This window comes from Myotis daubentonii, chromosome 3 (assembly GCF_963259705.1).
Source record: "Myotis daubentonii chromosome 3, mMyoDau2.1, whole genome shotgun sequence".
NCBI classification, from domain to species: Eukaryota; Metazoa; Chordata; class Mammalia; order Chiroptera; family Vespertilionidae; genus Myotis; species Myotis daubentonii.
Genome location: NC_081842.1, coordinates 191,032,262 through 191,045,730, shown reverse-complemented (window position 1 = coordinate 191,045,730; position 13,469 = coordinate 191,032,262). Strand labels below are relative to the sequence as shown.

Genomic DNA, 13,469 nt, shown 5'->3' with positions numbered 1-13,469 from the left:
GGGTTTTCCCTACTCAAAGCGCAGATGCTTGGCAAATGCTAGGTTGGTTGGACTCTTTCTTAAGCTGAGTGACACCTGGGAGAAAACAGTGTGCTGAAGAGATGGACCATTTGTTGCCATCTAGATTCCTGGCACGGCCCCTCATGTCCTTTTTGAGGGCCAGCTGTTAGGCTTTTAACTTGATTCTGTGGGTATCCACGTCTTTCCAGTAAATTACTTTTTCTTTTCTTTTTTTTAAGTTAGCCAGGGTCAGTTTCTGTTGCTTACAATTAAACAATCCTAACTTTATATGTTCTCTGTTTCTCCAGCACCTAATTAGGGTCTGGTACAGAGTTGGGGTGCCGTAAACGTGCTGGATAAATGGGAAAATAAACGGAGTAACCAAATGACCAAAGGAGCCTAACAAGGAGCCTACAAAGTCCTGGATTCTCGTCTCCCTCCTCCCTGTACTGTGAGGGGCAGTGTTAGCGGTGTGGCAGCGGCGGCAGCGGCAGCTGCTTCTCCTCACTAGTCCGGTCACCTTGTACACTAGTGCTTCCCTGGCTCTGGCCATTCTTGGCTTTTACTTTGTGGCTCCCCCACAACTTTTTTTTTTTTTTTTAGTTTCAGAGAGGAAGGGAGAGAGAGAGAGAAACATCAATGAGAGAGAATCACTGATTGGCTGCCTCCTGCATGCCCCCTACTGGGGATCAAGCTCAGAACCAGGCATGTACCCTTGACTGGAATCAAATCCAGGACCCTTCTTCAGTCCACAGGCTGACGCTCTATCCACTGAGCCAAACCAGCTAGGGCTGTGGTTCCCTTTAGATGACTCCAAATTTCCCACAGTAATTCCCTCCCACCTGTATATATAAAACCCTAAGCGGCCGGTCGAGCAGATGATGTGCACTGACCACCAGGGGGCAGACGCTCAGTGCAGGAGCTGCCCCCGCAGTGGTCAGTGTGCTCCCAGGTGGGAGTGCTGCTCAGCTGACCAACGGATGCCAGACTCGGGGCTCATGGCTGGAGATCACAGCTGCAGTGGCACGAGCCTCTCCCGCCTCCAGGGCAGCACTACTGAGCAGCGGCAGCAGAGGCAGGCACAACTGGGCCGGGATGAGTGGGAGCTGCGCCCAGCCTGGTCTCAGGCTCCTCCCCGGCCACCTGCAGCTTCCCGCACTGCTACATCCCTCGGGGGGATGTTGGACCAGCCTGATCCCCACAGGGATGCAAGAGGGCACAGGCCAGGCTGAGGGACCCCACCAGTGCACAAATTCGTGCACTGGGCCTCTGGTCATTTATAAAAGCGTAAAATTTAACTTCCTCCACCAAGGCTTTAGAGCAGCAGTTCTCAACCTGTGGGTCGCGACCCCTTTGGGGGTCCAACGACCTTTTCACAGGGGTCGCCTAAGACCATCGGAAAACACATATATAATTAATATTGTTTTTGTGATTAATCACTATGCTTTAATTATGTTCAATTTGTAACAATGAAATTGGGGGTCACCACAACATGAGGAACTGTATTAAAGGGTCGTGGCATTAGGAAGGTTGAGAACCACTGCTTTAGAGGCTCCTGTGTAACCAGCAATTGCCCCATCTCCAACACCGCAGGGATCTTACCTGACAAGCACTCTACTCTCATATTCATAGGCTGTTACTGAATATGCCACATGGTCATAGCTGTTACTGATGGTCTAATCCGTGCAGTTCCTCACGGAGTCCCCAGCCAGAGGAAAGTGGAAGTATAATCTTACATGCAAACTAGAGCAGAAGCAATCAGGAAGGCCCAGGCACGCTGCGCTGCGAGTACAGGTGCACGGCTTCTTACTGCCGGGTTTGGGCAAGGCTGTGGATCCCACAGCATCTCACTGTGTACAAATGTGTTCTCTTTTTTTATATTTTATTGATTTTTTACAGAGAGGAAGGGAGAGGGATAGAGAGTTAGAAACATGGATGAGAGAGAAGCATCGATCAGCTGCCTCCTACATACCCCCTACTGGGGACGTGCCTGCAACCAAGGTACATGCCCTTGACTGGAATCGAACCCGGGACCTTTCAGTCCGCAGGCCGACACTCTATCCACTGAGCCAAACCGGCTAGGGCTACAAATGTGTTCTTGATGTGAGTTCAGCTTATCCAATGGAAATGCTATTTGGAGTGTATCAACTCTCAGGGACAATTCACCTCTGGGGAAGCTGGCAGTCAAGCCCAGGTCTCCCTGGCAGTCCGCTGATCCCAAATCCATAGTAAGAACAGAAGACTCTGGGACTCCCAGGTCAGCCTGGCACAGTGTGCACCAATGTGCACTTATGCTCTCCCAGCAGTGTAAGTCTCTGAGGGGACCCTACTCCCAGGTGCCAACTCAGCAAGTCTGCAAGTCTCTGAGGGGACCCTACTCCCAGGTGCCAACTCAGCAAGTCTGCAGCCACGCAGCGAAGGGGAGATGTTTAGTCTGGTGGTTTAGGCTTCCTGTCTCAGCCAGGCTGGAAAGCCCAGCATTACCAGAACCCCTGAGTGAGGAGCACATGTGTGTCCTTTGCCTGGCTCCAGGTGGGAAGGGCATCAATGACGCAAATCTCTGCTCTCCTCCTTCTGCACTTGCACCCAGTCAGATCTGTGAATGCATAAAATGCTTCTTCAGACACCTAAAGCCTTTGAAATTAATCATTAACTCTCCCATTGCCATTTCAAGGGATAAACTGGTGTTCTACCTCATGTCAACTCCTAGGACAGTGGTTCTCAACCTTCCTAATGCCGCGACCCTTTAATACAGTTCCTCATGTTGTGGTGACCCCCAACCATAAAATTATTTTCGTTGCTACTTCATAACTGTAATTTTGCTATTATGAATCGTAATGTAAGTATCTGATAGGCAGGATGTATTTTCATTGTTACAAATTGAACATAATTAAAGCATAGTGATTAATCACAAAAACAATATGTAATTATATATGTGTTTTCCAATGGTCTTAGGTGACCCCTGTGAAAGGGTCATTGGACCCCCAAAGGGGTCGTGACCCACAGGTTGAGAACCACTGTCCTAGGAGGTTCAGAAGTTGGACATAAACAAAAGGAGGCCATGCACTAAAGTGTGTATGCACCTAATAATGAACTTCTCTGTATATAAGGCAAAATTAACAGAATCACAAGAAGAAATACACAATGGGTCTCCTGTCATCACAATGGAAACACATACACCACTAAAAAAACAGGCTCACGGTCAGTGAGAATTTAGAAGATCTGACCAATTAATAAATGTGAACTAACTGACAGAGTACCTTACATCCAACAGGTACAGAATGAACATTCTTTTCAAGCATATATGAAAACTGACATTTCCATATGAACATTTATGAACACCGACCACCTGTGAGGCATAAAACCTGACATACAAATTTATGAATATTGAAATAAGCGCCTTTTTATTCAACATTTAATATATTCCGTAAAACTTTGTATTGCATTTTGCTCATAATTCTACAATGTAAAGAAAATTAGAAATGTTTTCACAATGCCCTATTTAGATAGCCTAAGTCCCCTCCTGCTTATGTCAGCATGGTGTAAAATGTTACCACTTTCTACCTATGCTCTCATGTCAACAGCGGGGAGCACATACCAGTGAGATCCTATCCAGGATGAAAGGAGACCCTGAAGGTCCCCTGAGCCCAGTGTCCTATTCTAGGCTCACCTTCATGCCACTGAGTCCCAAAATGGAATTTCAGGGACACATGTGTGCACCATGAGCCAACAGTGCTACTGGCAATTTTGTTCCCCAGAGATCTACTTCCTTTTTTTGTTCTAAAGAACCACCATAAATTCCCATCACCGTGCTTTTGCATGAAGCAGGTGCTCACTAGATAACTACTGCTATTGACGACGATGCGTATTTCCCACGAAGACCAGTTTGAAGACTCTTACTGAGGTCTATGAAGTTAGTTTACGGACTAAAACTATGGACTTCGTTCTCTCAGAAAACGGCAGCGCTTCGTATTGGAGTACACAAAGCCAGGAAGGCAGGAGAGGCCACTGGGCAGGAGAGGCTCTGCCGCCAGATTTTCTCGAAAAGGGTGTCTGGCTCCAACCTCCGGGCTATGATGAATTGCTAAGTGCAAAGGGCACAGGGCAAAAGAATGGGGACCGATCTTAACCAAAATAGGTCCCTCATTTCTGAAGAAATGGCACTGCACAGTCTCTAATGAAAGTCATGAGCTATATTAAACTTAAGGAATATACGTCATGGTTTGGGTGGAGGAGGAAGTTGGCGACAGTTACAAATGGACTGTTAGACATGCCAGACAAAGGGAAAAACTGAGGGGAACTACTATTTGTTGGGCATACGGTGCAGTCAGGACCTCCGCCTACACTCCCATTTTACTCCTTACAACCCTGTGAGGTAGGTATTATCTCCATTTTACAGATGAGGAAACAGAATTAGAGAGAGGAAATAACACGTTCGATATTCCCAACCAATAAGTGGACTAGCTGGGATGTTGCTGATCCAGCCCAGGCCTGACTCTGAAGCATCTTTATGTTATGCCACACTGACACTCAGAGGAAAGAAAAAAGGAGACCCTCATATTAGAAGAGCAGCTGCCATGAGAGCGATCACCTACTATTTATCTCCCACCCCCCACCCCAGGGTGGTGTCACAAGGCCCTAGTCCTGCCCACACATGAATTGTGGGAGTCCACAGAGGCCTGAGAGGGGCTGGCCAAAGTGCAAACAGCTCCCACATCATCCCAAGTCAGGGAAATAAATCATAACATAGGATCAATTAATCAAAGACAAACTAAAATAGGAAAAGCAGTTTTATAAAATAAACACAGAAAAATCCGCTGACCTAGACTAAATTAACAGACCTAGTAAATAACTTGGAGGTTCACAAACTGAAACCCAGCCTCAAATGGATGGATGTTGGCATGGGGGAAGGGAGAGGCCTAGCAAGAAGTTCCCGGTAAGCCCGGGTCCCCTATGACTAGGAGCCCTCCCTCCAAGCACAGCACAGCTCTTCTGCAGTGTGACGCTGCTGGGCCAATGGACAGTGGAAGGGAGAAGCCCATCTTGGTGAAGGCAAAATGGTCATGCATCAATTTCCTCTCTATCCTGGGAGAACAGCAGCTGTTTAGAGCTGGGCATGCAGTGAATTCAATTCGATTCATGATTATCAAGTGTGTCCAGACCACGCCAGGGCATCCTGCAAAAGAATTATGAGGAAGAGCATGCCAAAAGAACAGCTGGGCCCTGCACAGTGTGGCTCAGTTGGTTGGAACTTCATCCCATACATTGAAAGGTCTTGGGTTCAATTCTCAGCTAGGGCACACACCTAGGGGCAGGTTTGGTCCCCAGTTGGGGTGAATATGAGAGGCAGCCAATCGATGTTTCTCTCTCTCTGTCTCCCTCTCTCTAAAAAGAAATAAAAAAATCAATAAACATATCCTCACGTGAGGATTAAACAACAACAAACAGCTGGGCCAGGAAACAGTTTGTACCTTAAACTTTATGGAGCTTGCCACCTAGTAGGTAGGTAAGTATAGATAACAACCAAGCAATCCTATCCTACCTAATAAAAGAGAAACATGGTAATTAGCGTACGACCACTACCCTTCCCATTGGCTAATCAGCGAGGCATGCAAATTAACTGCCAGCCAAGATGGCGGCCGGCAGCCAGTCAGCTTGAAACTAACATGAGGCTTGCTTGCTTCAGTGACAGAGGACTCCAACGTTCCCCGCCTGCCTTGCTGGCCTCTGAGCCTGCAGTTTAAGAAACATTGTAACAAATATAGAAGCTAAACAAAACCCCAGAAACCAGCTTTCAGTGAGCTGGGATTTCAGAGGTGGAGTTATACATTGTTTCGACTATAGAACCTAAACAAACCAGATACCTTCTTTCAGCAGCAGAGGCCTCAGAGCTGGAGCCACAGCTAAAGCTGGCCCAGAATAAAAAAATAAAAAAAAGAAAAAAAGGAGCAGTTGGGAGCTACAGTCACCCATCAGCCTGAAAACAGCCCTCAGCCCCTCACCCAGACTGGCCAGGCACCCCAGTGGGGACCCCCACCCTGAAGGGTGTGTGACCAGCTGCAAACAGCCATCATCCCCTCATCCAGGCTGGCCAGGCACCCCAGTGGGGACCCCCAACCTGGTCCAGGACACCCTTCAGGGCAAACCAGCCAGCCCCCACCCATGCACCAGGCCTCTATCCTATACAGTAAAAGGGTAATATGCCTCCCAGCACCGGGATCAGCGGAGCCGCGAGGCCTCCCGGCACCGGGATCAGCGTGACAGGGGGTAGCGCCCAAACCCCCTGATCAGCCCTGTGGCTCTGTGTGTGACAGGGGGCGAGGCCACAACCTCCCTATCGGCCCTGCTCTGTTCCTGACAAGGGAAGGCGCCCCAACCCCCTGATCGACCCTGCTCTGTGCCTGATAGGGGGGAGCTCCCCAACCACCTGATCGCCCTGCGGCTCTGTGTGTGACAGGGTGCGGTGCCCCAACCCCCCCAACCCACGGGGCCTGCTGTGTGTGTGACGGGGTGCGGTGCCCCAACCCCCCCACACACACGGGCCCTGCTCTGTGTGTGACAGGGTAGAGCCATAACCTCCCCATCGGCCCTGCCCTGAGTGTGAGAGTGGCGGCACCCAAACCCCCTGATCTGCCCTGCTCTGTGGGTGATAGAGGGCGGCGCCCCAATTCCCCTATCAGCCCTACTCTGTGAGTGACAGGGGGGAGCTCCCCAACCCCCTGATTGACCCTGCTCTGTGTATGACACGGGGGAGCTCCCCAACCCCTGATCGGCCCTGCTCTGTGCGTGACAGGGGGCAGTGCCCCAACCCCCTAATTGGCCCTGCTCTGTGCGTGACAGGGGGTGGTGCCGCAACCTCCCCATCGACCCTGCCTTGAGTGTGACAGGGGGCGGTGCCCCAACCCCCTAATCAGCCCTACCCTGAGCGTGACTGAGGGTGGCATCGCAACCTCCCAATCCGCCCTGCTCTGTGCATGACAGGGGGCAGCGCCCCAACTCCCCAATCAGCCCTGCTCTGAGCCCGACCAGGGGCTGCACCTAGGGATTAGGCCTGCCCTCTGCCACCCGGAAGCAGGCCTAAGCCAGCAGGTCGTTATCTCCAGAGGGGTCCCAGACTGCGAGAGGGCACAGGCCGGGCTGAGGGACCCTCCCTTCCCCCCAAGTGCACAAATTTTTGTGCACCGGGCCTCTAGTTAATACATAAAACAAGACAGTGTCCCTCTCCCCAGCCGTGTCATACTGCAGAAGAGCTAGCTGTGCTTGGATGGAAGGCCCCTCGTCATAGGGGACCTGGGCTTACCAGGAACTTCTTGCTAGGCCTCTCCCTTCCCCCATGCCAACATCCAAACAAAAATAATTTTATTTTTCCCAGCTGTAGGAGTAACATGCTCACTGCAAAAATCAAAATGCAAAAAATGTACAAAGAATCAAGTGAAACTCTTATCTAAAGTTAATCGCTACAAACATTTTGGTGAACATCTTCCCAAAAATCTTTCTAAAAATACGCGTATAAAGGTGCATATACAATTTTACTTACATGTGGCCTCAATACGCATGGTTTTTTCCTGTTTTGTTCACTCAACAATATCCTCTTCTGTGTCAATAAATATAAAATTGCATCGTTTTCAATGGCCCCCCGTAGTATTCCACTACATGGATGTGCTATTATTTATGTCGTCCTTTTTCATTCATTAAGCAATGGACATTATTTTTCTATTCTTCATTCAACAAATATTTACCGAGTATCTATTATACTAGTACTGTTTTAAGTACCAGGGACACCGCGATGAACAAGATAGGCAAGGTCCCTGGCCGAATGAAACCTATATCCTGGGAGGGAAGAATGACAGTACACAGGAAATAAACAGATAATTTAAAGGAAGGATGAGGGCTGAGAAGGATATAAAGAGCTCCCTTCTCAGAGAAGGTCTAGGTGTCAAGAAAGCAGACGACTTCAGATAAAGTGGTGTGGAAAGGCCTTCCTGCAGAGGTGACATTTGAACAGAAACCTGAGAGTCCGGCGAAGCAGGAGACCTGAGCGTTCTAGGTAGAGGAAACAGTAACTACAAAGACCCCGAGGCGGGAAGAGACCCAGCATAGTCATGGACTAGCAGGAGCGCCAATGTGGTCTGAGGTCAGCAGGGGCCAACAGACTAACGCAGAGAGAAACTGAAGTAGGAGCCAGCAACGAGGGAGGGCCCTGTATGTCACAGTTTGGATTTATTTTAGGGGAACCATGGAGTCACTGGAGAGATTCCAGTGTGAACAAGATATGATTTGATTTACATTTTTAAAAGATCACTCTGGCTACCATGTGGAGAATGGACTGCTGGGAGGCAGCAAGTGGAACACAGAGAGACCAACCAGTTAGATGTTCACTTGTCTACGGGAGAGGTGATGGTAACTGGGACAGTGGTGCCAGAAGGAAGTGGCTGTACAAGGACACACTGTGAAGATTTAAATAAGCAGAAAGGGGCGAGGAAGAGAACAACCAAGAGATTTCTAGGTCGTGGCTTCAGGAGTTGGGTCAATAAGGAAGAAAAAATGGGAAAGGAACAAGTATCAACATACAGATACTACACAATTCATTAGATTTATGCATAAGTATTCTGGTTTGGGGGGGATACTGTGAAATGTTTCTTTAATTTTTGATTTTTAGGTGTTCATTGCTAGTATACAGAAATACAATTAATTTTCTTGTGTTTGGGCTTTGTATCCTGTCATCTTGCTAAACTCAATTATTAGTTCTAGGAGGTTGGTGGGTGTGTTTTTTTTTTTTAGATTCCTTGCATTTTCTACGTAGACAATCATGTCACCTATGAGGAGGGTTAATGTTATTTCTTTCTTTCCAATAACGTATTCTTTTCATTTCTTTTGTACTAGTGAGGACTTTCAGCAGTGGCTCCAGACCTTAGGGGGAGGGCAGTTTTTTTTTACCATTAAATATGACGTTTGCTGTAGGCTTTTCGTAGCTCCTTTAATTAGAGAGAAAGGTTTCCCTCTCTGCTTTAGATGCTTGAAGCCCCATGGCTGCCACTGGGTTGAGGAAGTTCCTTCCTAAGCTTGCTGAGAGTTTTTTGTGTGTGTTTTTTTTTAAAGTGTATGTTTGTCAGATGCTTTTTCTTGACCAATCGACAAGACCATTTGTTTCTGTTCTGACAGTTAATAAGTTAGATCACATTGACTGGTTTGTTTTTTTTTAATGTTAAACCTTTCATTCCCAGGATAAACGCCTCTTGGGCAACAAATTTGGGGAGTTTTTAGCCATTACGTCACTGAATATTTCTTCTGTACAGCACTCTTTCTTTGTGGGAGTCCAATGACTCAGATGGTAAACCTTCTGGTATTGTCCCACAAGTCCCCAAGGCTCTGCTCAACTTTTTAAATCTTTTTGTTGTTGTTCAGATTAGTTATTTCTATTGCTTTATTTTCAAGTTCACTGATGCTTTCCTCTGTCATCTCCATTTTGTTGTTGAGTCTATTCAGCTGAATTTTAAAAATTTTGGTTACTGTATTTTTTTCTTATGTCTCTATTTGGTTCTTCTTTATTTTCTTTTTTATTGATTTTTTTATTTTTTGGCTAACACTGCTTTCCCATTCATCTCAACAGTGTTTGCCCTTAGTTGTGGGAGCATTTTTATAACAGCTACTTTAAAGTCTTTGTCTGCTTATTCCAACATCTGTATCATTTCAGCACTGGCATCTCGATTGTCTTTCCCATGCAAGTTGAGATTTTTCCTGGTTCTTCATATGATGATTAATTTTTGATGTTTTGAATATTACGTTATGCAACCTGAGGTCTTGTTTAAATCCGGTGGAGAATGTTATTTTTTGTTTTACCAGATAATCAACCAACCTGGTTGGATTTAGGTGGCAAGTTCTGAGCAGCCTTCTATGGGTTTTGGTTTCAATACCAGTTCCATTTTCACAACCTATTCAGGGGTATATTCTGTATGCACCACCAGCGTCCACTCTGGGCCTCAGGCCGTGGTCTATTCCTAAGTTCAGTTCTCGAAGTCTTTGTTAGGTTGGTTAGAATCAAATGCACTCTTTAGAATCACATGCACAGCTCAGGGGTTGGCGTGAAAGTTCACCAACAACTTCATGGAGTCGCTTTCCTGATAACCTCCCTCTGTTTCCTCCTGTACTTTCCAATTCATTGGGCTTCCCCTTCCCAGTCCTCTGGCCAGAAAGCTGGGATTTTCGTTACCATATTCTGCCACCTGTTTCCTGAATTATACCCAAATCTGGGGCCAAGCAGCAAGAAGGCAGAGCGAGAAAAAAGCAACCAGATTTCATGCCACCCTCTTAAGATGATAGCTCCTTTAATTAGAGAGAAAGGTTTCCCTCTCTGCTTTAGATGCTTGAAGCCCCATGGCTGCCACTGGCACTTCCACCACCACCGTGGGACTGCCTGGGAACTAGGGCATGAGAGAACAGAGCAAAAACAACCCTTGGGCCCGGCTGGTATGGCTCAGTGGTTGAGCATACACCTATGAACCAGGAGGTCGGGGTTTGATCCTGGGTCAGGGCACAAGCCTGGGTTGCAGGAGGCAGCTGATCAATGATTCCCTCTCATCATTGTTTCTCTCTCTCTCTCCTTCTCCTTTCCCCTCTGAAAGCAATAAAAAAATGTATATATTTTTTAAAAAAACAAAAAACCCCTGGGATTTTCCCCTCTGTTCGTGCATTAGAATCCCTTTCTTGCCCCACAGTCATAGCTAGAGGTCTTCTGGAATTCTCTCTGTGCCCTGGTGTCCACTGCTGGGTTTTGGGCTTTCTCAAGTCCATGACATGCACCACCAGCATCCCATGCACAGAGATCCCATGACATGGGATCCAGAAGAAAAATGAGAAATTCACTGCCAGTGTCTTTTCCCTCAATTTATCTGCTACTATTTATATTTGAGAGTCCTCAAATAGCTGCTAAATGCTTTATGTCTAGGCCTTTAGCTGCATTCAATGACAGAGATAGATTCTTACATATGTATCTTGACCATATATCCTGGTGTGAATATAAGCATCATCCATTCTAGGGGAGAAACTGCCAGGTCATGGGGTATATTCAAATTTAGCTACTCTTTTCCAAAGTGGTTGTAACCAATTCCTCCTCCGGCCAGTAGAAACTCAGTTTTCACTGTACCACATCGTTACCAACACTGGAACATCAAGCCTTTTAAGTTTTGCCATTTTGGTATATGTGTCATAGTATCTCACTGTAATTCTAATTTGCATTCCCCTACATACTGACTCAAACACCTTTTCATAGGTCTATTGGCCATGTGGATTCCTCTTTTGTGAAGTGCCTATTCGAACTTTTACTTGTTTCTCTACTGCATTGTTTATTTATTCCTACTGATTTGTTGTAGTTCTCTATTCTGGAAACAAGCCCTTGATTGGTTATTTGTGCTGTAAATACCTTTTTTCACTCTAGACTGCCTTTTCACTCTTAATAGATCTTTCAATTAACAGAATTTCTTAACTCTAATGTAATAAAATTGATTAATCTTTCCTATATGAATAAAACCACTATCTGCCCACTTTGTCTTAAAGTGACTTCTCCTGTCTCAGCATTTTGACCGGGGACACCTCAAGCATATCAGGCAGGAGACTGCAAGATGGCAAAGGAGAGCTGGGCCAGTGCTGCTCAGTGGTTGAGCATCGACCCATGAACCATGAGCTCACTGGTTTGAGTCCCCGTAGGGGATGCGCAGGAGGCAGCCAATTGACTATGTTTCTCTCTCATCGATGTTTCCATCTCTCTATCCTTCTCCCTTTCTCTTTCCTAAAATCAATATAAACATGGTAAAAAAAAAAAAAAAAAGATGGCAAAGGAGAGAGAATAGGCTCCAGAGCTGGACAGAGATCAGTTCAGATCACCTCTTTCAGCATTAGTTTCTTATCTGTAACTAAAGCTATATTGTCTGCCTTGCAAAATGTGTGTAAAGCATTCAGCACACTGTTGGCTTACAGGAGGGCCTCAGGAAACAGTGGTAGCTGTGACCATATTCTCTGCCACAACTGCCTGAACCTCCTGGCTGCTTTGTGAAACATCTATCTACTGCATTCAAGGATTAACTGTTCTCAGTAGGCCAGCAAAGTCACCCTGTTATTTGCAAGCAGCCCCCACCACCACCTTCAACTAAAAAACACAGGCTTAATGCAGAGATGCTTTTCTGACAAAGTAATGTCATTCCAGGGCTCCCCCAGGGACACAACGGCAGCAAGCGGAAGAATCAAAGTAGCCTCTCTTTCGCTCACTGCTGACAGCACAGTCGTGTGAAAGCCAAGCCCAAAGGAGCCTGGGTGACTTTGTGTAAAAGGGGCAGGGGCGCCGATCTGTGTGTGCTGCACCGTAGATACAGGGAAGAGTGGGAGTGTGCCGGCCTGCATGAGTTTTGGCATGAGTGCAAGTAAGGAAAAGTGCATAACAGAGTGCACCTCCTGGAGGGTGTGTGTGGAAGTGTGCAGTGAGGTGTGTGTCCTCAGGAAGCTGCGATGCTCTCACCAGCCTGGCATTCTGCTGGAGGCCCTGATGGTTATCTACTCCAGCATACCCAGAGCTTGGCATCTCTCAGCGCCCTCTGCCCAACTCTCTGTGACAGAAATCATACCTTTGTATAGAAACCCGGACCATTCTGAGTGAGGGAAGAGCACTCCTACAAACTCTGCAGTGCACACTTTTAAAGCCACTAGCAAAGTCTTCTGGGTGTTGTAGCCCACTCTGCTTCCCAGACCATGTCTCCCTAGAAAGGCTCCTGAGACTTGCCCACAATTCTGAGATGTTCCACTGCCCACCCCAGGGACCCCCACCTCTTTAGGCTCCACTCCAAATGTGGTCAGTGTTGAGTGCTGAAAGGGTGACAGAAGGGAAGGAACTGGTACCTGAGCCTAGAGTTTGTCCAGCGGAGTCAAAGGATAGAACCACTGAATCTGCAACACAAGAGGACAAGTTCATTTCTTTCTCCTTCTCACAGTAAGAAAGCAAGCTCCCACTGGCTCTGCCCAAACCCTCCCCAAGGGAAATCAACTGGAACGGGACCCAGCTGCACAGACGGCCTCCACAGGTCCATGCCCACCCGACCGCTGGGCCCGGAGGCCCTGCTGAGCCCCGCCCGAGCCTCCTGCCACAGGGAGGAACGTCTCAGGGCAGAGACAGGCCCCGAGTTCTTCAGAGGCATTTTCTGCCCGATCAGGGACAGATTTACTTCTTTTTCTTTTTCATAGTGAAAATGAAATTTCAAAAAGCAAAAGAAAACTTCGCTCCTGCATCTAGTTAGACACTAACATTTCCCTGGGAAGTCTCCCTTTCTTTTCTTATCCATACACCCAACTGTTTATTATTTCTTTTCTCCAAAAGGCTTAGCATGGCCTATAGGAATTTATAGTACACAATGGAATTTAAAAAATGAAGTCAAAGAAAGGAAAAACATTAAGTAATTGGGAAATGTTAGTGCACAAAATGCATG

The 13,469-nt window shown here is 47.0% G+C and overlaps 1 protein-coding gene across 4 annotated transcripts in view; it reads right to left on the bottom strand.

Moving 5' to 3' along the window:
- The window catches only part of ST3GAL3 (ST3 beta-galactoside alpha-2,3-sialyltransferase 3), a 166,812-nt gene that overhangs the window by 87,958 nt on the left and 65,385 nt on the right, over nt 1-13,469 (bottom strand). For 2 of the 4 annotated variants that reach the window (XM_059689882.1, XM_059689884.1), the window contains exon 3: nt 12,886-12,933. The exons of the other annotated variants lie outside the window; for them this stretch is intronic. In XM_059689882.1, the coding sequence (XP_059545865.1) occupies nt 12,886-12,933 (48 nt within the window). The remainder of the gene's footprint in view (nt 1-12,885; nt 12,934-13,469) is intronic. 4 annotated transcript variants of the gene reach the window in all.